The following is a 27,682-nucleotide window of genomic DNA, read 5'->3' on the forward strand; positions in this document are numbered from 1 at the left end:
TGTGTGTGTGTGTGTGTGTGTGTGTGTGTGTGTGTGTGTGTGTGTGTGAGAAATGATTAAATACCTTACCTCTGTGCCATCAAAATTCCTGGCAAAGCTTTTTGTTTATTAACTACAAAACTGTAGGCACCAAGAGCTGTAGAGAGCCTTTGAGGTTACCACATTCAATCTTAATAAACCAATTCACTTAATAATAAATTCACTCACCAATTATTTTTGAGTACTTATTATGTTTTGAGAACTATAGCTGGTGCCAGTGAGATAAAGATGAACAAATAAGACATGTTTTCCACTGAGAAGGCTCACATTCTAGTGGGTGAAGAGGTACAGACACACATAGATGTTGTGTAAGGAGGTCAGGAGAGCATTCCAGGAGAAGCCCTGCCTGAGGAGGTGCTCTCTGGCTGACTCTTAGACCATTTGCTTTCCCTCAACCACTGCAGTAACGTCTGCTTGAGTATCAGCAGTGCATATCTGGACAGCATCACCTGTTAGAAAATGTATTCCTATTGAGCCCAAACCCACTTTCCAAACTCTTCCATCATTGGTCTAGATGTTGCCCTCTAGAGCTCATCAAAATATTCATGTGTTGACCTTCATTTGGTGGTCATTTAGATGTCTGGGACAAAGTCTTTTCCTTCTATAATTAAGCATTCTAAATTTTATATATTCCTCATCTCTCTTAAATTGATGCTCTCAAGTAAATCAATATGGCCCTTAAACTATGCTTTCCAAATCTGTATAAAATACTGCAGATGTACTCAACTTTTGAAAAAAGTGCAATGGGAGTATCATCTTTAACCAGAGAAAACACTTGTGCTTAATGCAGGATAAGATCACATTAACATGCTGTAGCTGTATCACATTTTTTCACTTAAATGATGAGTTAACAATGAGTCTTTTTTCTAAATAAGATGTCAAAGAGGTATTAAATCTCACAGCATTAAATACATTAAAAATACAAAGAGAAAAATAATGATGTTAAAATGAAATAACAGTACTTACTTTATAGGGGCTCAGATGTGAGCTTAGGACTGTCAAATATACTGTACATGGTCAGAGTCAAGAAGTCTTATGTGCTTGCTAGAGCTGGAACGTGGCATTGGTTCTAAGTTTGTAGTAGTTCACTTTGGCTTATATTAAAATTGCTGTGAACTAAAATCCCTACACAGATATTGACATAAATGGCTGCAAAGTTAAATATACTGATTCCTCGTTCCAGAATATAGTTCATTTTATTGCTTCCTGCTTGATCATGTAATTCAAAAGCTTATCTGGCCCACCTGGTTTTCTGCCATCTGCAGAGCTGCCAATTATGCTTTTTGATGGTCTGGCAAGGAATTCCTCCAAGCCCAAGGATGATACAGTCTCCTTTTTCTGCTCAACATTTATTTTGAATTGCTTTTTGCTCAATATCAGTTATATACCATTTATTTTTCAGAAGGTTCATCAGATGATTTTCTCAGCAAATAGTTCACTAATATCTCATGGCATCATTATAATACTACCTTCAAAATATAAAACATTAGATTGCCCAAAGTGGACATGCTACTGAATCATAAACATAGAGAGCAATGGCATCTGGTTTGTTAAGCAATTTTTAGTCATGTTGAGTCAAACTGTAGAGATTGACGCCTGCAGACTCACTCTGGTAACATATTAAATCACTCTACCATGTTTTTCTTTTTCTTTTCTTTTTTCTTTTTTAATTAATTTTTATTTGAGTAGAGTTGATTTACAATGCAATGTTTTTCTTTTTAAAGACTGGATATAATAAGTGAAAACAATACGGGCATGGAATACTTTGAGATTCCCTTAGTGGCCTTGCTACCATACACCCTTAAAAACAGAACAAGAATTGAGCTAATTTCACTGATGGTATAAAGTCCCAAGGGAGTTTAGAATCCTCCAGGAAGGGGACCTTACCAACAAGTAGGAAGTGTTAGCTGCTGAAAATACCACTGTGGTATGGTGGTATGCACAGAGTACAGTAGGAGGTCAAGGAAGATCTTAATTAATTCATCTGGTAGAGGAAGGTGGGTGAAGCACTCGGGAAGGATTTTGCAGAGGAGATGTTTGATTTGAGTCAGGTGTTCTTTAACAGGAAGGTAAGCAATAGTATTGCAGAAAGAGGGGAGAATATAAGCACAGGAGTGGAAGAAGGAGTTGAATAGAAGGTGTCATGATTAGTAGGAATTTTGGAGTGACTGCAATTGACTGAAGGAACTTGTGTGGAGATGGATGAAGCTGGCAAGGTTAGCAGGAGTTGGGCATTGTGTACCATGTTGAGGGGTTTGGACTTGACTTAACCCAGAGGATTTCACATGTTTCTATAGTTTTATGGCAAGATCCTGAAAATTATATTTTCAAAATTTGATTAAAAGCCAAAATTGAAATCTTCTAAATGGAAGGTCTCTCCAGTAGATAAGAAAAGAATCCACTAAGTTATGCTCCTCAAGTTCCCCAAATATGATCCAGCCTTGCTGCTGTATCTCTAAGTGTTGAGGAGTTGAATTTTCGATACTGTACAATCATTTCTATCCTTTCACTTCAGCTGGTACGTGAAAACCATAAAAATAAGTAATTTAAAATCAAGTTTGGTAAAGAATTTCTAATGAAAAATTAGAATAAGGACTATTGAAGATTATGGATTGAGAATTCATTTTACCCATATTCAAAAAGTTTCTATTGACGTTTTCAATATTTCAAAATATACCCTAATTCACAAAGAGAATTTATCATTTGAAAGATTTTTAAGAATGTTTACAGTTGGGCAAGAAATATAGGATTTTTCCAAGACAGTAATTAGAACATGAAGTTTACCTTTGAATATTTAAAAGAAAACCATGGGTTACAGCCACTCTAATTTTTAATGTACTAAATGTTAACGAACATTTCTAAGGAAAAAAATATGCTCCTGACTTCTAAAATACTGCAGTTATAGTTTATACTCAAGTTCACATATAAATTTCTATTAAACCTACATATTTTAAGCACTACATTTTCAAAACTTAAAAGTTCTCCTATTATTAAAATTTTTTTTAATCCATTATCAACAGAATCCTTAAATAAATATACTTTATATAATATACTTTATTAAAGTATGTATATGAAGCATATATATAAAGTATTTGTAACTATACTTGTTAAAGTGCACATATACTTTATATATAGGATATATATCTACATATCTATATATATATACCCTCAGAAGAAAATAGCAAAAACAGCCACACGTAAAAATGAAATTTGAAATAGCTTTGGAAGTGCTTTGCAACATCCTTTCTTTAATTGTGGTAAAAGCATCATGACGTGCACATGTAATTAAAATATTTAGAAAAGAATTTGGTTTGCTTAGTTTCAGCATGCATTGCTAATACCGCAAGTTAATAAAAATTATGTTTTTTTATGGTGATATTATTTTTGTTTTTTATAGAAGAGGTAGTTCTTTTTTTTTTTTTTGATAGAACAGGTGATGGATGTTTTCCTTTGGGAGGTTATATTTTATACATATGTAACATTTCAAATAGCAAAATATTCATTTAAAAATGTAAGTAGTTTTCAAATAATAGTGTTCAAATAGTTAATATGGGTTTCTAAAATAGACTCTTAAAATAAGGACAACTGATCCATTAAAAGTTTTTATAGACACAAATAGTAAAATTTCACACGCATCTGGAACCACTGTTATATTCTTATCCCTAATTGCTCATTTTTTAAATAAAGTCATCTCCAAATCTGCTTGGGAGGACAAGCCTCTCGCAAAAACAGAAGGGGAAAGAAAACAGTTAAATAAAATAAACATCAGTGTCATTTTCACTGAAGTAGATTTCACACAAAAGCAACACAAGGCAACTGCTGACAGTATCTTTTAAACAGCCGGATGACATCTACAAAGCCTGAAGACTGGAAAATATATACTTATATCAAATGTATTTATAAAAACCCGTTCTGAGGTTTGTGAGCAAGAAGTTCAGTCTCCCTTTTCCCCCAAAGTATGTATGCATGGTGTATATGCTAACTTACTGAATTCATCCTTCATGCAATTCCAGTTTATTAAAGAGGTTAAAAATTTATAAAACTCTGATGGGATATGGTTTTAATGCTTCATCACACTACCCATCATTTGCTTTTCAATCTAGATCAGAATGATCTTTCCCACTTCCCTGCAATCACCTACCTGCACAGCTAATATGTTTTGAATACTCTCTTGAGAGTCTGTCTGGAACTTGGCCAGCCTCATACGGCTGTAGAGGACCACCAGCTCGAAGTGCTTCTGCCACAACTTGTGTATCCTTCTTTGCAGCTGACAGAACTAAAGGGAAGAGGGAGGGGGAAAAAACACAAGTCAGAGTAGGAGAGGAAATTAATGGCAGTGTTGAAGAAGAATGATGGAGGGAAATATAGAAAGCAGTCAATAGCCCATTCTGCACTGTACGGGCCTGACAGGAATTTCACAGTCTCTTGATTTTTCAGCCCACTCATGTGCATTCATCAGAAACCAGTCACATCTGGCCGCCAGGATGGGGGGTTAATTTTCTCTAAATGCCTCAGCAGTTTTGTTCTAGCTGAGGCAAACTCTGTGACTGCAAAGCTGATGAGTAAAATATTTCTACTTCACCCAGTTTAACTCAAAACCGATAGCCTCGGGACATATTGAACCTTTCTTTAAAAAATAATCTTTCGAACCTTTTTTGAATGGCACATCAGGTCAAGCCAAAGTTTAAAAATGCAACTTTGAGACTTTGATGGACACCATCGCTTCTTTTTTTCTTCATAAACCCTTACCAGGGTTTGGCAATGTGTGCTTTAGAGCATGACAAAACTAAAGAGAATTAACTTAGCCACCAACTGCTGAGGGAGAACAATAACAGGGAAGAACTTTCCAGCTCGAACTCCCTATTAATCCACCTCCCTCTGACTATGTGACATAGGAATATCTCACTGCACTAAAGTACAGTGGACACGACGTTTAGAAGTGACAATTTAAATATGAAATCTAAACACAGAAAGAAAGATTTCTCCTGTGAGAAATTTCTCTGTCTTTTGGAACTTTAATCTAAAACCAACCAAACAAACAAAAAACACAGTAGAAGTGTTACCAAGGCAATATACATTTGTACTTCAACAGTTAGCATAGCTGTACCATACGGAATTGTTATAATTAGGTTATTTTCAAAGAAATAAGCTTCATAAAAATTAATGGAAAAAACTGTATTAAAATCTTTTTCCCATAATATATTCTGTAACTGAAACTGCTTTTATTTTTTGGTAATGTGGATAATTGTTTATGTTGATTTGTTTTTAGCTGTATTTTGCAGAATGAAAAGATAAACACCAAAAAATTTCAGATCGAATATTTCTTCGTAACAGAATAAAAACATGTCACATTAGAGAGGCTATTTTATGTTCTACTTATTGTTTTGGGTACTGGTTACATTTAAGGGATCCTTTGCAAAACTTCATCAAACAGTGCACATGTGACTTGTGGACTCTTCTGTATGCATATTTCAATACACAGTTTACTTAAAAGTAACCATTTTTAAAATAGCTACCTGGTGTTGCATGTGAATTGTTTACCATCATTATCTTCATTATGCATTGAAATGAGCAACACATAGGTATCTATGTAAACACACAGAGAAATAAAGCCTCTATTCTTGGTTAATTGGTTAACTTAGGATGAAAAAATAACCTTGAAACTGTAGATATTTCAGCTTACTAAATGCCGAAATACATTACCTGAAATTAGTTTATGGGCATTTCAGATAATTTAGGCTAATGAATTAAACAGTAAATCACTTTTTGAAGAGGAAAATCTGTCAATATTTTTTTTCTGTAATATTTTAATATTTATTTAAATAAAATATTTTAATATAATATTAAAAAATTTTCTGCCAGCTCTGACAGCCAATAGGGGGAGGGTGTGCTGTATCTTGACATATTCATTAAGACAATAGAACACTTTACTCGAAGCATTATATTTTTATTATGATATACACAAATATGACAAAAGGCAAATGAGAGGAAGATGAGTTCTAGTAGAATTCCTAAAAGTGAAGATAATTTTTTTTACAAGTGGACATTCTTCAATGTGTGGAAGGTTTTACAAGTGGGAGCTCATCAACCAAAGTGAATTGGATGATAATATTTCCCACACCCACATCTTAAATGAGGAGAAACTGCTGTATACAGTAAGTCAAGTTTATTCACTTTTCTGTGTTCTAGCTTGAGGTAGCCACAAAGGCCTTAGTTCATCTTTAAGTGTTAACTGAAGCTACTTAAGTAGAAAAGTTCCTAATGTATCAACTAAGAAAGAGTAATATCTCAAAAAACTTAAAAAAAATCTATAGCTAATAAGCCTCTAGAAAAAGAGAAACCAGGAAAGAGAATAACTGAAGGCATTCTTAAAGAGAAGAATCAGAATCCAATAAAAGTCACATGTACACGTATACAGATGCACATTAAAGACAATAAGATGATCAACAATATATATGGGAAAATATTTAAGAACCCAGGACTACAGTTAATTTAAGAGTTGGTCATGAAGACAACTCTCTTAGGAAAGTGGTTATGATAAAAGCCCAATTATAAGATGTCAGGAGACAGTGATCACTCAATAAATACTTATTGATATTAACTCAAAGTGAACTGGTAAAATTTTAGTGTCAAAAGTGAATAAGTGAATAAGACGTTCAGGAACTTACGAATTAAAGGAAGAAGAGAAAAATAAACCAAGTAAATGCAAGACTCATAAAAATATAGAAAGGGGAAATTAGAGAGAGAGAGTTAAGTTATGAGTGGAAAAATCCTTCAACTGGATGCTGAATTTAGGTTGGAACCAAAGTAACTGAAGTGGTTTTTGATCTCTTCGACTTCAATTAACCCAGTGTTTCTGGAATGAAACATCCCAATGATTACATTCCTGAAGCATAATCATTTCCTGGAACGATTACATTCCTGCCCTCTCACTCAGATTTTAGGGAAGGTGAGGTGGGATGAGGAAGCAAGTGGTAGAGAAACAAAAAAGTACAGAGACAGCTCACCCTTCCCCCTCCCCATATCCTCAAGTCCGTTCTCTAGTAGGTCTGTGTCTTTATTCCTGTCTTACCCCTAGGTTCTTCATGACATTTTTTTCCCCTTAAAGTCCATATATATGTGTTAGCATACGGTATTTGTCTTTCTCTTTCTGACTTAATTCACTCTGTATCACAGAGCGAGAGAGAGGCATGGACATATATACACTACCAAAAGTAAGGTAGATAGCTAGTGGGAAGCAGCCGCATAGCACAGGGAGATCAGCTCGGTGCTTTGTGACCACCTGGAGGGGTGGGATAGGGAGGGTGGGAGGGAGGGAGATGCAAGAGGGAAGAGATATGGGAACATATGTATAACTGATTCACTTTGTTATAAAGCAGAAACTAACACACGATTGTAAAGCAATTATACCCCAATAAAGATGTTAAAAAAAAAAAAAAAAAAGACAGAGAGGGACATAAACACACTGGTTGGGAGGAGCAATGTTAGAGCAGGGGGAGTCATTTTGGAAAAAGATTCCCAACTTCACTGCCCTCCATTTTGTTAAGAAAAAGGGGAAATGAGGATCTTCCTCACTTCAGGAAAGTGGAATCAGGAAACAGCTGGTATGTACTCTGAGCCATTTAAAATGGCAAAAAGGGAGGAAGAGTTTTCTGACAATGGTTTCTGACTGGTTTGAATCTGTAGCACACTTGGTAAGCTTGGTTCTAATACTTGCTTTGTGAGCTCTTTGCTGAAGGAAGCCCAAAGATGGAATTCATTGATACTTCTTTACGTACTTATTCATGAAGAGGAAAACTAGTCAATGTCCATTTTGACATGGTGTATTGAGATACAGCTGGCGATCTTGTGTCAGTGTGAGCATTATATATAATGTACACTTGTGAGCACTGCATACAATGTACAGTATACGTTTCTACATTTGGTAAAAATACCTTCTGATTAAATTTGATTAGGCTCTTGAAATGTATTAACATTTTAAAGCTTGATACGCTTTGACAGTAAAACAGAATAAATGAATATTGTCACAAGAATGAGAGAGTCTCCATTTTCTTGTTTTAATACACTATATTATATGGATTCTGTCTTTAATCCAAGTTACTTTGCCGACATAAATTCATGACATCTGCTAACTCCTACGTATCACAGAAACCTGGCTTTAATATTAAATGTTATAATGCATATATTACAACACACAAAACCTCTAATTAAGTGGGTTTACATGCGTGTAAATCACAATATGCTAAGAATAAAATAACACTATTTGATATTCCAGTTACACGTTTCAAAATAATTAGGACTAGCCATAATCAAGTCCGCAGCAAAATATCATCTTATACCATTCTCATGTTCTTAGTACAGAATTAGAAATTTCAAAGCACCACCTTTTCAGATATTTTCCAGGGCTAGGCTGGAGCATAAAATGGTCTTGTTTTCATTATGGAGGACAAGAGAATAAAGTAAAGCCTTGCTGTGCCTAACCCAAAGGGGACAGTTGGGACACACTGTGAAAAGAGTGAAGTAGTGTTGAAGTATTTGTTATTTAATATCAGAGAAAACAAAGTATACATAAGCGTGATTTTAAAAATATGCCCTCAAATTATTTGATAGTTCTTCCCTTTAAGAAATTAAGCAGAATTCTCTTCCCTTTGAGTATGGGCTGGCCTTAGTGACTCTCTTATACTGAACCGAATATGGCAGAAGATAGTGTGCTACTTCCAAGAAACACACACACACACACACACACACACACACACACACACACAGCTGTGGCTTCTTGAGAAAGTGAATGTTTATCGGTTTAAGCTGCTCCGTTTTGGCACAATTTGTTATGCAAAAATAGTTAACAATAGGTTCTTGTATCTATGTTTATCAGTGATATTGGTCTGTAGTTTTCTTTCTTTGTGACATCTGTCTGGTTTTGGTATCAGGGTGATGGTGGCCTTGTAGAATGAGTTTGGGAGTGTTCCTCCCTCTGCTATATTTTGGAAGAGTTTGAGAAGCATAGGTGTTAGCTCTTCTCTAAATGTTTGATAGAATTCACCTGTTGAGCCATCTGGTCTTGGGCTTTTGTTTGTTGGAAGATTTTTAATCACAATTTCAATTTCAGTGCTTGTGATTGGTCTAACAATAGGTTCTTAACTCTCCTTCTCTTCTTTCTCTTTGCCTAGCAAGGAAATAACTTACCATCCGTATTTTCTGAGTGCAAAGTAAAAGTACTCTCTTAATTTGTTGCTTGGTTTAAGACTGAAACTAATTTATTAGTAATAAGAGGTTAATAAATACTTATTTTTTTATAAAGTACTTTTAAAAAAATTAATTAATTAGTTTATTTTTGGCTGAGTTGGGTCTTTGTTGCTGTGCGTGGGTTTTCTCTAGTTGCAGCGAGTGGGGGCTGCTCTTCATTGAGGTGCGCAGGCTTCTCATCACAGTGGCTTCTCTTGTGAAGCATGGGCTCTAGGCATGTGGGCTTCAGTAGTTGTGGTTCGTGAGCTCAGTAGTTGTGGCTCGCGGGCTCTAGAGCACAGGCTCAGTAGTTGTGGCGCATGGGCTTAATTGCTCCGTGGCATGTGGGATCTTCCCGATTAGGGCTCGAATCCGTGTCCCCTGCATTAGCAGGCAGATTCTTAACCACTGTGCCACCAAGGAAGTGCCAATAAATACTTATTGATTGGTGGAATGGTTTGTATCATCCAGGAGCTCATCATTTTAATTGAAGACAGTACAGAGGAACTATAATTTAATAATTCCAGAAATTTAAAAATGTTTCATTATCCACAAATATTTTCATGTACTACATCAATATAGTAGAGAAAAAAAATCATTCCCAAAAGATGTTGATATGAATCAACACTGAACAAAAACAATCAACAATGAAAAACTTATCGTGGCAAACTAGCAAGGAACAGAGAAAATTTCTTTAACCTGATAAAGGGTATAAACCAAAAACTTCCAACAGACAGTTTATGAAGTAGAGATACTTTGGAAACATTCCCATGAATGTCAAGGAAAAATAAGTAAGGATATCAGGAATCAATACCTCTGTTTAAAATTTTACTGGCCAAAGCAATAAGAAAATGAAAGAAAAAAGGATAGGTATAAGAGGAAGAATATCTACAGAGAAAATTTAAGAAACTCTACAAACCAATGATAGGAGGTAATGAGAGTTTAGGAACATTTTTCCTGCAAGAGTAGCATTGAAAAAAATCAGTAACATTAAAAAAAATTAGTTATAACCAAATTTGAATTGTAATTTAAAAATCCCATTCATAATCACAATGTAAAATGTAAGATACCTAGGTTTTAATCTGTTAAAGAATATGTAGGTTTTATAGAGAAAATTAAAAAACATTTTTGAAAAATATAAAATAAGGACTGAATAAATGGAGGGATGTAACATGTCCACATACTGGAAGAGAGAATCATGGTCATGCATGTCAACTTTTCACAAAGTAGTCTACAATCTCATTGGGGCCCATGAAACTTGATCTAAAATTCATATGGAAGAACAAAGGACTGGGAACACCTAAGACAATTGTGAAATAGGAGAATAAGCTCAAGGAATTTGCCATGCCATATATAAAACTTGTCACAAAGCTGTAGGAACCAAAAGCAGTATCAGCATTGGAAGGGATAAACAATGGTTGATCAGAAAAGAGAGCTGAACAGCACAGACACTCATATAAAATACAGAAATTTGAAATATGACAAAGATAGCATTTAAATCAGTGGAGAAAGGATGGCATAATTTGTTTACCCTATACAAGGACCCAACACAAAATTAGATCCTTAACTCATGATATAAACTAATAAAAACAAGGTAGATTAAAATAAGGAAAGCTAAACTCTAAGATTTTTGTATGAAACTACGACAGACTAACTTTATGACTTTCAGAAGGGGAAGGATTTTTTAAACTAAATATTAAAATAATAAATTCTAATGGAAAGAATTGACAAATTTAATTACATTCAAATTTTTTAAAAAACTTAAACTAACAAAATAAGCCACAGGCTTAGAGAAAATATTAATAACACAGCTGACAAGGATTAATTTCTTTAACATAGAAAGGGCCCCTAGAAATCAATAAAAGAAACAATACAAACGCACCAGAAAAATGGGCAAATGATACAAATAGGCAATACACCGAAAAGGAGAGTTATTTGGTCTATAAACACTTGAAAACATGTTCAACCTCTAATGGAGTACAAATATATATACTTCACACTCATCAGATTGGCAATTATTAAAAAAAACCCAGCAGTCTACACCAATTGTTGGTAAAGATGTGAAAAAAACCTGAACATTCATATACTGTTCAAATTTGTTTATAATTTGATACAAAGACTTTAAAGAGCAATTTGCCATTACATATTGAAGTTGCAGACATATTTTTCCTTTGATCCAGAAATTGTACTTAAATCTACAAATTCTAGAACAGCGGTTCTCAAGACCAGAAGGATCAGTATCACCCCAGAGCTTGTTAGGAAAACAGCCATTCAGACCCACTGAATTAGAAATTTCTGGTGCCCAGCAATTGATGTTTTAACAAGCTCTACAAGTGATGTAACACATGCTGAAGTCTGAGAGATATTCCTTTTGAAACAGTCATAATATGTTCTCAAGGAAACAAATTAACATTCATTTATAGCATTAGTTGCAGTAATGAAAATTTGGAAACAATCTGTCTACACTTGGGTAATGAAAAAATATATTGTGGCATGTTCCTGCCCTAAATCCTAGCATTTAAAATAAATATACTAAAATTGTAAGTGATATATATAGTACAATACTTATATAAATAAAAAGAAAACTAATAGTTATTTTAAATTAATTACTATATAAGCATAGTATTAAAAACACAGATGAAATGATAAACACTAAAAAAAAGGCTAGCGGCTAACTCGGAGAAAGAAGGAGGAAAAGAATATTAGGAACAGGCAGATAGAGGGTTTTGAGTGCATCTATCTATATTGGTTTAATCATCCAAAGCAAATATGTCAAGTGTCAAGATTTACAAAACTGGTAAAGGTACACAAAAATTTGTCATTAGCCTTTATGTCATTTGTCATTAACACTTATAGCTTACACATAACTCTGTAACTTACTGTATATTTAATTGTTTCATTAAAAAAAAGCCCATAGGCTAAGCTGACATCTCTGTAAGAAAGGTATCCTCTATATATTATGACTTGGAATTACTTTTAGATAATTTATTATAATCTGGGTTTTTAAAAAAGTATCCTATTACACTTGACCATCTGCTAACATACAAGAGTTTTGTGTTTTTTTTGTAATACAAGATTTTTGTTATGTATCTCCTAGACGTGATCTTACCCATAATAAAAGAACTACCCAAAATATTTGAGTTTACATCAATAAGGAAAGTATTACTACTTCTAGACACTTCATAAATTGCTAAAAATTTTGGTGTTTTTCTCCACACTGCTCACATATTTAATACAGTTGTTGAAGAGTAACCTTATAACTTATTTCCTACTAAATTAGAAGACGTACATAAACTATTTTCATGAGAATTTGAATTTGCTAGAATTAGAGGAGGATTGGTGGTACATCCATTTGAAAAAGTATAAGGATACATAAACTGATTAATGGCGCTTTGGAGAAAGTCAAATTAGTCCTCAGACAACTGACTTTTTGTGTGTGTGATTTAAATTTTCTAAAATTATCAAATCATGAGATTGGATCCCTAATAAGAATAATGGCAATAACATTTTCATGTCAGCCACGTTGATATCATGAAGACACTTTGCTAAGTGAAAGTTTTAAAAGGCAAAACAGATATTAACAACATATTAATCTAAATAAACAGAATTTTTTTGTAAGCTTATACATACATTGTATGTTACTCTGTTGGAACAATAGTAGACTAGTGTGTTTTTTCTTTAAGAAGATTCCTTAAATTGCTCTCTGTGCATTACAGAACATAAATATCATTGCAAACATGCTTTAGATAAAATTAACTCATTTTTAGAGACATATGGTGCCAAAAATTAACTCCCCAAAGACATAATTTAACTGGCTTTTGCAATTTAGGAACCCTGCAAAAAAGGAAGGGAACATTTCAAGGAAATGAGAAATGTCCTTATAATGAATTTCTGCTTATAAGAATCAGACATAACAACAGTCTTTTTAATTAAAATACAAATACCATATGTATAGTTATCTGAAAATGAACTATAAATTGTTTTGCCAGGAAACAAAGACCAGTCAGTACTGAAAACACAGAAGTCCCTTGAAATACAAAGGTAATACTTGGCAGGACCAATAACTCATGGACAGCAAAGTTCTTTATCTATGAATAATGATTTGTCCATTATTGGACATGTTTTCAATGCAACTGCTGAAGATTTGACTATATGAGACAGATCCTTAAACAATACCTCACTTATACTTTTTGGAAGAAAAATATCCTTAGAAAAACTGGATGGTAGTTTAAAAGAACACAGAATTTTTCTGCATACACAAGAAAAATCCATTAGATGCACCATTCAAACAGGAAATTAATAGAATCACTGCAATAAACAACCCTCATCAATGCAACATGTAGGACAAATATGAGAGGTGTGGAACATTCCACATTCTTGAAGCAAAAATCAATTCCCAGTACACTGGGGTGGGAACTGGGCGTGAGGGTGTGGTGCTGGCGATGTGTGACATTTGTTAGAGGTTACCGGATTTCTGAAGGAAGTATCTGTGTATGCATGAATTAACTCACCACAGGTATCTGAAAATTTCATAGTACATCTGATGTGACTGCTAGTGAGCTTGAGAATTTCATAGGTGAGAAGCCTGCAGCCTAAGAGTAGAAATATTAGGAAGATTTTTTACTGTGGGAGAAAATTAAAGCATTTCAGATAATCTCCTTGTGTTTCTTACCTATAAACATAGTCAAACAGTCCAACTGTAGAAGCAGCTCTAAGAAAAAATGATGTGTATTTGACAAAGAAGAGAAAAAAATCCTATATTCTGCAGATTTGCATTTGTACCTTAGGTAATCCAATTAAAATCATACTTAAAGCTTTGACAAAGCATGATAAAGGAAATAACAGTATTTTTCTATAGGAACATATTTTAGGTGATTAATAGAAATAGACATATAGTCATACATTTGCACGAGACTATTAAAATAATGATTATAATTTCTGACCTGCTTGTTATAAGGTTCCATATACTGAAAGCATACTGCCTTTTTCTATTTCTGACACATAAATAAAACTGATAAGCAAAGATATGTGCATGCAATTTTAATGCAACAGACTGATATGAAGTGCAGCTCACAAGGCAAATAGCATAAGCCCTATCAGTTCTCTTTATTGTAATAAACCAAACAATGGCAATTACAAACTACTCCACAGATTTTTGGCACGGCAGGAATGACAGATCTACAAAACCCAGTTAATACTGATCTTTTTAGAGTTTTCAGTTACCAAGCGGCACATGTACAATATACAAATCTCAAAAGTAATGGGATATTTCTTTATTATCAAATCTGTTCCACAGACTGGTGTTAAAGATCACGTAGCTCATTTCTGGAAATCTCTTTGTCAACTGCTTAGGTATACTTAAGAAAAATAAAACATGCATTCCAAATCTGGAGCTGGCCTTTAAGGAAATTAATAAAGGGCTACTCTATTACTCTAATTATATAAATAATAATAAATTTCAAGATTCTGTATTTGGAACTCTGCTAATACATGAAAAACTCTGATGACATGAGAGAAAACAAGCTGACCCATAACAGACACTGCTTTTACCATTTGTTCTAGGGTTCTGTCTGTTTTATTTTATTTTTTTTCCTCTCTTTCTTTTCTTCTGAGCTGTGTGCTAGCAGGGTCTTGGTGTTCTGGCCAGGTGTTGGGTCTGAGCCTCCGAGGATACTGGACCACCAGAAACCTCCTGGACCCACATAATACTGACTGGTAAGAGCTCTCCCACAGATCTTCGTTTCAACACTAAGACCCAGCTCCACCCCATGGCCAGCAAGCTCCAGAGCTGGATGCCCAATGCCAAACTACGAGCAAGTCAGGAACACAACCTCATCCATTAGCAGGGAGGCTTTCTAAAGTCATACTAAGTTCACATACACCCCAAAACACACCACCAGATGTGGCCTTGCCCACCAGAAGGAAAAGATACAGCCCCAGCCACCAGAACACAGGCACCAGTCCCCTCCACCAGGAAGCCTAACAAGCCACAGAACCAACTTCACCCACTGGGGGCAGACACCAAAAATAATGGGAACTACAAAACTGCAGCCTGCGAAAAAGAGATCCCAAACACAGTAAGTTAAATAAAATGAGAAACCAGAGGAATATGCAGCAGATGAAGAAGCAAGGTAAAAACCCACCAGACAAACAAATGAAGAGGAAATAGGCAGTCTACCTGAAAAAGAATTCAGAGTGATGATAGTAAAGATGATCTAAAATTTCAGAAATAGAATGGAGAAAATAAAAGAAACATTTAACAAGGACCTAGAAGAACTTAAGAGCAAACAAACAATGATGAACAACACTATAAATGAAATAAAAAATACTCTAGAAGGAATCAATAGCAGAATAACTGAGGCAGAAGAACAGATAAGTCACCTGTAAGATAAAATAGTGGAAATAACTCCTGCAGAGCAGAATAAAGATAAAAGAATGAAAAGAATTGAGGACAGCCTCAGAGACATCTGGGACAACATTAAACACACCAACATTCGAATTATAGGGGTCCCAGAAGAAGAAGAGAAAAAGAAGGGGACTGAGAAATATTTGAAGAGATTATAGTTGAAAACTTCCCTAATATGGGGAAGGAAACAGTCAAGCAAGTCCAGGAAGCACATAGAGTCCCAAATAGGATAAATCCAAGGAGAAACATGCCAAGACACATATTAATCAAATTATTAAAAATTAAATACAAAGAAAACATATTAAAAGCAGCAAGGGAAAAACAACAAATAACATACAAGGGAATCCCCATAAGGTTAACAGCTGATCTTTCAGCAGAAACTTTCCAAGCCAGAAGGGAGTGGCAGGACATATTTAAAGTGATGAAAGGGCAAAACCTACAACCAAGATTACTCTACCCAGCAAGGATCTCATTCAAATTCGACGGAGAAATTAAAATCTTTACAGACAAGCAAAAACTTAGAGAATTCAGAACCACCAAACCAGCATTACAACAAATGCTAAAGGAACTTCACTAGGCAGGAAACACAAGACAAGGAAGAGACCTACAATAACAAGCCCAAAACAATTAATAAAAAGGTAATAGGAACATACATACCGATAATTACCTTAAATGTAAATGCGTTAAATGCTCCAACCAAGAGACACAGACTGGCTGAATAGATACAAAAACAAGACCCCTATATATGTGGTCTACAAGAGACCCACTTCAGACCTTGGGACACATACAGACTGAAAGTGAGGGGATGGAAAAAGATATTCCATGCCAATGGAAATCAAAAGATAGCTGGAGTAGCAATATTCATATAAGACAAAATACACTTTAAAATAAAGACTATTACAGGAGACAAAGAAGGACACTACATAATGATCAAAGGATCAATCCAAGAAGAAGATATAACAATTGTAAATATTTATGCACGCAATATAGGAGCACCTCAATACATAAGGTAAATGTTAACAGCCATAAAAGGGGAAATCGACAGTAACACAATCATAGTAGGGGACTTTAACACCTCACTTTCACCAACGGACAGATCATACAAAATGAAAATAAATAAGGAAACACAATCTTTAAAAGACACATTAGGCGAGATAAACTTAACTGATATTTACAGGGCATTCCGTCCAAAAACAACAGAATACTCTTTCTTCTCAAGTGCTCATGGAACATTCTCCAGGATAGATGATATCTTGGGTCACAAATCAAGTTTTGGTAAATTTAAGAAAATTAAAATGGTATCAAGTACCTTTTCCAACCACAACACTATGAGACTAGATATGAATTACAGGAAAAAAACTGTAAAAAATACAAACACATGGAGGCTAAACAATATGCTAGTAAAAAACCAAGAGATCACTGAAGAAATCAAAGAGGAAATCAAAAAATACCTAGAAACAAATGACAGTGAAAACACGATGATCCAAAACCTATAGGATGCAGCAAAAACAGTTCTAAGAGGGAAGTTTACAGCAATACAATCTTACCTCAAGAAATAAGAAACGTCTCAAATAAACAACCTAACTTACACCTAAAGCAATGAGAGAAAGAACAAAAAAACCCAAAGTTAGTAGAAGGAAAGAAATCATAAAGATCAGATCACAAATAAATGAAAAAGAAATGAAGGAAACAATAGCAAAGATCAATAAAACTAAAAGCTAGTTCTTTGAGAAGATAAATAAAATTGATAAACCATTAGCCAGACTCATCAAGGAAAAAAGGGAGAAGACTCAAATCAATAGAATTAGAAATGAAAAAGTAGAAGTAACAACTGACACTGCAGAAATACAAAGGATCATTAGAGACTACTACAAGCAACTATATGCCAATAAAATGGACAACCTGGAAGAAATGGACAAATTCTTAGAAAAGCACAATGTTCTGCGACTGATCTAGAAAGAAAAAGAAAATAACAGACCAATCACAAGCACTGAAATTGAAACTGTGATTAAAAATCTTACAACAAACAAAAGCCCAGGACCAGATGGCTCAACAGGCGAATTCTATCAAACATTTAGAGAAGAGCTAACATCTATCCTTCTCAAACTCTTCCAAACTATAGCAGAGGGAGGAACACTCCCAAACTCGTTCTATGAGGCCACCATTACCCTGATATCAAAACCAGGCAAAGATGTCACAAAGAAAGAAAACTACAGGCCAATATCACTGATGAACACAGATGCAAAAATCCTCAACAAAATACTAGCAAACAGAATCCAATAGCACGTTAAAAGAATTGTACACCATGATCAAGTGGGGTTTATTCCAGGAATGCAAGGATTCTTCAATATATGCAAATTAATCAATGTGATACACCATATTAACAAATTGAAGGAGAAAAACCATATGATTATCTCAATAGATGCAGAAAAAGCTTTCAACAAAATTCAACACCCATTTACGATAAGAAGCCTCCAGAAAGTAGGCATAGAGGGAACTTATCTCAACATAATAAAGGCAAAAGACAAATCCACAGCCAACATTGTTCTCTATGGTGAAAAACTGAAAACATTTCCTCTAAGATCAGGAACAAGACAAGGTTGTCCACTCCCACTGCTATTATTGAACATAGTTTTCAAAGTTTTAGCCACAGCAATCAGAGAAGTAAAGGAAATAAAAGGTATCTAAATCAGAAAAGAAGAAGTAAAGCTGTCACTGTTTGCAGATGACATGATACTATACATAGAGAATCCTAAAGATGCCACCAGAAAACTACTAGAGCTCATCAATGAATTTGGCAAAGTAGCAGGATACCAAATTAATGCATAGAAATCTCTTGCATTCCTATACACTAATGATGAAAAATCTGAAAGAGAAATTAAGGAAACACTCCTATTTACCAATGCAACAAAAAGAATAAAATACCTACGAAAAAACCTTCCTAAGGAGACAAAAGACCTGTATGCAGAAAACTATAAGACACTGATGAAAGAAATTAAAGATGATAGAAACTGATGGAGTGATATACCATGCTCTTGGTTTGGAAGAAACAACATTGTGAAAATGACTATACTACCCAAAGCAATCTACATGTTCAATGCAATCCCTATCAATCTACCCATGGCATTTTTCAGAGAACTAGAACAAAAAATTTCACAATTTGTATGGAAACACAAAAGACCCCAAATAGCTAAAGCAATCTTGAGAAAGAAAAATGGAGCTGGAGGAATCAGGCCCCCAGACTTCAGACTATACTACAAAGCTATAGTAATCAGGACAGTATGTTACTGGCACAAAAACAGAAATATAGATCAATGGAACAGGATAGAAAGCCCAGAGATAAACCCATGCACCTATCATCACCTTATTTTGGATAAAGGAGGCAACAATACACAATGGAGAAAAGACAGCCTCTTCAATAAGTGGTGCTGGGAAAACAGGACAGCTACCTGTAAAAGAATGAAATGAGAACACTCCCTAAGACCATACCCAAAAAAAACCTCAAAATGGATTAAAGACCTAAATGTAAGGCCAGACACTATAAAACTCTTTGAGGAAAACACAGGCAGAGCACTGTATGACATAAATCACAGCAAGATCTTTTTTGATCCACCTCCTAGAGAAATGGAAATAAAAACGAAAATAAACAAATGGGTCCTAATGAAACTTAAAAGCTTTAGCACAGCAAAGGAAATCATAAAGAAGATGAAAAGACAACCCTCAGAATGGGAGAAAATGTTTGCAAATGAAGCAACTGACAAAGGATTAATCTCCAAAATATACAAGCAGCTCATGCAGCTCAATATCAAAAAAACAAACACCCTAATCCAAAAGTGGGCAGAAGACCTAAATAGACATTTCTCCAAAGAAAATATACAGATTGCCAACAAACACATGAAAGGATGCTCAACATCACTAATCATTAGAGAAATGCAAATCAAAACTACAATGTGGTATCACCTCACACCAGTCAGAATGGTCATCATCAAAAAAATCTACAAACAATAAATGCTGGGGAATGTCTGTTGAAAAAGGAACCCTCTTGCACTGTTGGTAGGAATGTAAATCGATACAGCCACTATGGAGAACAGCGTGGAGGTTCCTTAAAAAACTAAAAATAGAGCTACCATACAACCCAGCAATCCCACTACTGGGCATATACCCTGAGAATACCATAATTCAAAAAGAGTCATGTACCACAGTGTTCATTGCAGCTCTACGTACAATAGCCAGGACACGGAAACAATCTAAGTGTCTGTCAACAGATGAATGGATAAAGAAGATGTGGCACCTATATACAATGGAATATTATTTGGCCATAAAAAGAAACAAAACTGAGTTATTGGTAGTGATGTGGATGGACCTAGAGTCTGTCATACAGAGTGAAGTAAGTCAGAAAGAGAACAACAAATACCATATGCTAACACATATATATGGAATCTAAAAAAAAAAAAAAAAAGGTTCTGAAGAACCTAGGGGCAGGACAGGAATAAAGACACAGAGGTAGAGAAAGGACTTGAGGACACGGGGAGGGGGAATGGTAAGCTAGGATGAAGTGAAGTGAAAGAGTAGCATTGACATACATACACTACCAAATGTAAAATAAATAGCTAGTGGGAAGCAGCTGCATAGCACAGGGAGATCAGCTCTGTGGTTTGTGACCACCTAGAGTTGTGGGAGAGGGAGGGTGGGAGGGAGGTGCAAGAGGGAGGAGATATTTGGATATATGTATACATATTTTGATTTACTTTGTTATACAGCAGAAACTAACACAACATTGTAAAGCAATTATACTCTAATAAAGATGTTTAAAAAAATAAAATAAATGTGTTCACAGAATATGAAAAAAAAATAAACTACAGCTCAAACAACGATGGCTCTCAATCTTTATCTTCAAAACCAACATCTCTAAGCCTGACTGGTCTCTAGCATTACTACTGGACACTCTCCCCTATCTACTCAATGGGACCCCAAGGTCAAAGCTCAAAGATGAATCCACTGGGTCCAGAGACCTTCTCATCCTACCTACTTTCTCTTCCTATTGTCCTGTGATTTAGAATGAGATTCCACCATCCATTATGTTGCTCAAGCCAAAATCCTTGGAGCCATGCTCACTTCCCTCAACCAAATCTCTCGTCATCCATTGACTCACTATGTTCTATTAATTTTAGTTTTTAATTATTTTTCGATTGGATTCTTTGTTCCCTTCTCACCACTGATTCCTACCATTGTTATTAAATTTACCATTTTGGCTTGAGAGGATAAAATTATGGCCAAAATCCTAACTTTTCTAATAGTGGTAGGAATTGAGTATCTCAAGAGTCCTGTGGTATACCAGGTGAGATTAGTGGGAGGGAGAAGATGCACTGTTGATTATGGGGTTATGCAATTTTTGAAAGCATGGAAATATCTTCAAATTTTCCAAGGACTATGAACATTGCTTTTAAATGGAGGCCCTTGCAAATGCACATTTAATGAAGAGGTAAGAATATCTGTCAACAGTAATGAGACATACCTACAAGCAATTGAGGAATTTATATTTTAAAAGATAGTTTGTTTTCCAAAGTACTTTAAGCAGGTCTGTATCAAGTTTATTTTATTTACTTCAACATTTTGCCATAGTTTATGCAGATATAGCTTTCTCATCTATATTTATTGATTACAAATTTCAAATTAACATCATCTGAGTAAATCAGTTCCTACTTTATTTAGGCAAATATATATTCAGATATTTGCTCTCAACTGATAATCCTGCCCTACATTTTTATATATTTACAGCAGAGATATAAGAGAGAGTGACTGTATCACTCCCATTATCTCATTTGTACTTAAAACATTTCTAGGCAGAAGGCAGTGTGGCTACTACTATTCATTCATAAAGCAGACTTTTATTGAGAAACTATTTTGTGTCAGAGCCTGTCCTTTACATCCAGTGGGCCAAGGATCCATTGCACCAGCTAGTTTCTATCTTCAATGTGGCTCAGAGGGACATAGCAGATAAATATATCTTTTATGTAGATAGATAAATGTAGAATATGGACAGAAAGCAGTAGACTACAAGATCTCAGAGAAGGAGTAACTAGCCATTTTTGCATAAGTTGGGAAGATTCCTGATGAAAGTGATACAATAGCTAAGTTCAGCAGGAGTTAGCCAAATGAAGCAATGCCAGGCAGGACAGTTGCCCCAGGCTCCCCAACTAGTATGAGACAGAGGTGAAACTTGATCTTAACGTATCTTCCTGTTCTCTTCCCACTAAGTGAATTATTTATAGCTGTAAATCTCAACTTAAACAAAGTTTATTACTTCATAGTATAACTAAGGGCCTTTCACAAGCAATTTATAGGAAACCTTAAGAGAGGGTTGTTACTAGCAAAGACTTCACATTATTCTCACTTGCGTCAAGCAGAATAAATAAAACAGAGACACATAACATTTGCTTGAAAGAAAGATTTTTAAAACTTCAGTGACTTTTAAAGGTGGCTGACACAGTTTGCCACTGCATAAGGATTTTATTTAATTATTCAATTAATTAAGTAAATGCCCCCCCAATGGAATCTCTCTCCTGATATTGTCCTGTTTAAAATTTTAGTGGCATAAATAAAAGCAAAAATAAACAAATGGGACCTAATTAAACTTAAAAGCTTTTGCAAAGCAAAGGAAACCATCAACAAAACGAAGACAACCTACTGAATGGGAGAAGATATTTGCAAATGATGTGACTGATCAGGAATTAATAGCCAACATATATAAATAGCTCATATAATACAACATCAAGAAAACAAACAACTCAATTAAAAAATGGGCAGAAGAACTGAACAGTTTTCCAAAGAGGAAATGCAGGTGGCCAACAGGCACATGAAAAGATGTTCAATGTTGTTAATCATCAGGGAAATGCAAAGCAAAATCACAATATCACTTCACATCTGTCAGAATGGCTATTATCAAAAAGACCACAAATAACAAATGTTGGTGAGGATGTGGAGAAAAGGGAGCCCTCATACACTGTTGGTGGGAAGGTAAATTGGTGCAGCCACTGTGGAAAACATTACAGAGGTTTCCTAAAAAATGAAAAAGACAACTACCATATGATCCAGCAATTGCACTCCTGGGTATATATCTGAAGAAAATGAAAACACTAGTTAGAAAAAAATGGCAACCCAAAGTTCATAGCAGCATCATTTACAGTAGCCAAGATGTAGAAGCATCCTAAGTGTCCATCAACAGAAGAATGGACAAAGAAGATGTGGGATACACACACACACACACACACACGCACACATACACACACAATGGAATACTACTCAGTCATACAAAAGAATGAAAATTTGCCATTTGTAGCAACATGGACTTAGAGGGCATTTTGCTAAGTGAAAAATGAATACTGTATGATATCATTTATATGTGGAATCCAAAAAATACAATGCACTGGTGAATATAACAAAAAAGAAGCAGACTCACAGATACAGAGAACAAACTAGTGGTTATCAGTGGGAAACAGGGAGGGGCAATATAAGGATGGGGGAGTGGGAGGCACAAACTATTGGGTGTAAGATAGGTTCAAGGACATATTGTACAACACGGGGAATACAGCCAATATTTTGTAATAACTGTGAATGGAAAGTAACCTTTAAAAACTATAAATTTTTTTTAAAAAATTTAAAATACAAATAAAATTTTAGTGCCAAAATTTTGGGTAAGACATTATCAACAAAGAAGTAACAGTGAGCCAGAAAGCAGTCATTAATTTACTATGCCAAACTGAATTTACACAGTATGCAAGGTAACAGCATCTCAGTAGAGATGATATCCCCAGAGGAAATGGTTTGATGATAAAGCTCAGATAGTTTGGAAAAGATTGAGGGAGGAGAATCCAAAGCACAAAATTAGGCCAAGTGAAGTCAGAGTTTGAGATGTCATCGAAAGTGACCAGGATGGTAAGAAATAGGATGAGGTCACGGGCAGCGAAAGTGAGAATGACGCTGCAAAACCGATGGAAGGTGGGAAAACCAGTGCAAATTCTCTCTGGAGGGAAGCAGTCTTAAATTGGGACACACATTTTACAGAGATGAAGATCTGTGAGCTCTCAAAGATTACTAAATATATGCAGTGGAAACAATGCGATTCAGAGAAGACCACTACATATAGCCTTCAAAGATTTCAGATATCACATCAGAAAATGAAATACTATGTACAAAATATTTAAGGATATAAAGCAAGGAATTACATGCTATCTGCTAGTGACATTTCTGGGGGAAGATACATGGCAGCATATATGTTTAGGTCCAGGAAAAGTACTGTTTGAGAACAACTATAATGCAGAAACATTTTAGATAAAGTAAAACTGTGTTTATGTCCTATGTTCCTACCAGAAAGGACATAAACAGAGAAGGAAAATGATCCCAGAGAGAGGATATAATTGCAAGGGGAAATGGTGAACAATAACTAAATATGTAAACTCAAACAAACACTGTCAGTACAAAATAACAATACTGCAAGCAATGGTAATAAAAATTATAATATCTAATTTGAGGATCTAAAAGAAAGATAGACACATATGCTTTATAACAATAGTATATATGTCTATCAGTAATATGAATTAAAATGCTCTAACATATTATAGTGTACTTAAAATATGCTCTGTACTAAAATAAAATATGGGGCACATTATGTTATCAGATATTCATGGGAAAATTTAAAGTATATTAATGAAAATAAAATTTCAAATAAAATGTTAGAAATAGTGTTTGACTTTCAAACTAAAGGAGAAAAATGGAATTAAAAAAAACCAAACAGAACGAGGAAAGATTTCTTAATCAATTAAAAGCCAAGTAGGGAGAAAAAGGAAGCAATAGAAAAAGCAGGACAAAAGGAAACAAAAAGATAACAGAATGAAATACAAATATATAATTGATTACAATAACCATATATGAATTACTCTCATCACTTCAGACAGAAGATTAGATTTAAAAACCATGCTTATATATACTTTACAAGAAGCACACTAAAATCTAAAGATATAAAAGATTGAAACTAAATAGTCAAAAGTAGTATACTAGGCAGATAGTAGCCCAATGAAATCTTGGGTATATAAGGCAAAAGAGACTTTAAGACAAATAGCATTCTTAGATAAAGAGATGATCAATATATAAGTATAAAGGAAAATAGTTGTTCAATTAATGAGAAACACATATCAACCAAACATTTGTATGGAGCTAATGACTAAGAATGGAAATCAATGAATGTATCAACATATAAGAGACTTCAACATAGCCATCTGTTCTGGCAAATCAAAATTTAAAATAATGATGATTAACAGGCTTAACAATCTTGATCTAGCAAATATGTATATATACATACACTCACACACACACACACACACACACACACGTCCCAAATTATAAACTGCACTGTCTTCTTGAGCATAAATAAAACTCTAAAACTTGAAACTTGCATAAATTAAAGCATTAACCATATACAGTTCTATTAGATTATAAAACAAGTCTTATCTTTTCAAAGAACTGGTGCGGTATAAACTATGTTCTTAAGATAAAAGCAATTAAATTAGAAGTCAAAAAACAAAACAAAATATCTTTTGAAATTTATGAATACAGTTCTAAATAAAAGATGAATCAAAATAAATCATAATAGATTTCTAAGTACTTAATACTGAATGATAATTAAACAAATATCAAACATATAGGATGCAACCAGATGATACTTAGAGGAATATCTGTAGCCTTCTATTCTTATGTTGGAATCATTATGTAGCACAGTTTAATATGTAATTGTGTTTGTCAATTATTCCTCAGTAAAGTTGCAAGTAAAAAAATGAAGTAAGAGGAAAGGCAGAAATTAAGGTGTCATACAAATAAAACAGTTAATGGAGAAGAACAGAATTCTTTCTCCAAAAATGTTGGGAAAGAATTTAACAAAATAGAAATCAAATATATGATGAAGAAAATTCACAAAGGCAGAGCTGGTTATTAGAAAAGACCAATAAAATAAACAAACTTCCACCAGGATTGACATAATGAAATAGAAAGTAAAAATTAATACTATTTGAACTAAAGAGAGAAACAGCCCCTTGTATCTTCATGCTGTGCCCTGGTGCTTCCCCATTTGGTTCTTCAAAGTCTGTGTAGAGGAGTCTTCTGGAAGATCTCCTTTCTACATTTACAACAAAACTTTTCTATGTTTGACCCTCTCTACTCTGAATTACTATCTTGAGACACATCCCTACATGAACTATAAGTAGTCCAATTAACCAATTTCTATTTCATGTATCAATGCTCCCAAAGAGTTTTGTGTTAATTATCCCATGCATTTAAAAAGGACCTCTGCATATGGCTTTACCCAAGGGAGTAAATCAAAAGATAGGAATTTTGGATACTATATCGTGTTCATGGTACATAGTACAGAAATAATGCGAACTTCTAGGCCTTCCCAAATCCTACCTCAAATGTGGCTACATATGCTATAAATTCAATATGTAGACACTTAGTCATAGTCCTTGGAATAAATGAAAGTGTAATAGTTGAACCAATTTTATTATGTTTTCTGTCATGTTAGTATAAGTACTGTCAAATCAAACAATTGCGCTTTTTTTTTTCCCTTTCACTTTGAGTAAATGAGCTTTGTGGAGATCTAGTCACTCCTTTGTTCTTTTGACAGCTTGTTCTGCTCATTACATGATATATGGGATTATCAAATCAATAAGATTTTGCTGTTTCTGAAATACATTATAAAATGGATAAACTTCCTGAATATTTCTAAATATGCTTCAAGTCAAACTCAAAATCAGAAGGTTAAACTTAAAACATAGAAGCTGACACACAAAAGTATTCATGGCATCCCTAAACCATGACTCGTAGACTTTCGAAAGTCGCTTTGGAAGTTAAGTTAAAAAAAAAAGACACAAGATGATAGCTGAGAAAATTTTGAAGCCTTAGGGTAAATGGGAGAGAAGAGTGTATGAACACTGTGAAAAAATGAGGAGACTTCTGAGAAACATGAAAGATAAAATTATTTACAAAATGAGAAGAACCAACCAATGGTAGTTGTTTGTCTGCTTTCTCTGCTACATCATTAGGTCCTTGAGAGCATGGTTCATGTGATATTCATTTTTGTGTTCCTTGTACCTCATTCAAGGCCAGGTACATGGAAATTCCTCAACAAATATTATTTGAATGACTTAATTAATAAATATAAGGCCTTTAAATGAATGTCAAGGAAGCTGGGTTATTTTCACTTCAATTACAACAAATCATACATTGTAAAATTTTATTAGCTATTATGCCTGTTGAACCAACACAACAGGTTAACGCTGTACAATATAGGCCTGTATTACAACAGAGATTACCCGTCCATGAGGGAATCTTCACTGAGGCATCTCCCCGCTCTACGCAGAAAGAAAATAATTTCTCCTTCATGTTCCCAAAGAGGTCTAATATTATCTCTAATAAAGTATGTGTCACATTGAATTATAAATCTTTTTTAACATGCAAATTTTGCCAGTAGATTCTGAGCGTATTGAACAGAAGATATGTTTGCTTTGTTTCCAACTACTGCACCATATTGCTTAGCACCATAGTAGGAACTCAACAACTTTTGTTGTTGAGGGTAAGAGAAAGCATACTGTGGAAGCATAAATCACATCCTCCCTCTCCCAAGACATCCACATTCTAATCCTTGCTTCCTGTGACTCCATTACCTTATATGGCAAAAGGGACTTTGCAAATATAATTGAGTTAAAGATGTTCAGATGGGTTATCCAGGTGAGCCCAACATCATAAGAACCCTTATAAGAGGGAGGCAGGGGCACAAAGGCAGATTAAGTTATATGAAGACAGAAAGAGTCAGTGAAGATGTGATGACACAATGCTGATGTCACTATGAGGAAGGGGCTATGAGCTAATGAATTCAAGCTTGCCTCTGGAAAAGGCAAGGCAACATTCTTAGAGCCTCCACAAGGAACCAGCACTACCCACACTTTAGCTTTAATTCAGTGAGAC

At 34.6% G+C, this 27,682-nt stretch overlaps 1 protein-coding gene across 1 annotated transcript in view; it reads right to left on the reverse strand.

Moving 5' to 3' along the window:
- CCDC178 (coiled-coil domain containing 178) overlaps positions 1-27,682 on the reverse strand; it is a 360,636-nt gene that overhangs the window by 31,266 nt on the left and 301,688 nt on the right. Inside the window, exon 19 of the mRNA XM_027127538.1 lies at positions 4,181-4,315. Within this exon, the coding sequence (XP_026983339.1) occupies positions 4,181-4,315 (135 nt within the window). The remainder of the gene's footprint in view (positions 1-4,180; positions 4,316-27,682) is intronic.

Source organism: Aethalodelphis obliquidens, unplaced genomic scaffold (genome assembly GCF_003676395.1).
Source record: "Aethalodelphis obliquidens isolate GAN/ISIS:26980383/991018 unplaced genomic scaffold, ASM367639v1 scaffold32, whole genome shotgun sequence".
NCBI classification, from domain to species: Eukaryota; Metazoa; Chordata; class Mammalia; order Artiodactyla; family Delphinidae; genus Aethalodelphis; species Aethalodelphis obliquidens.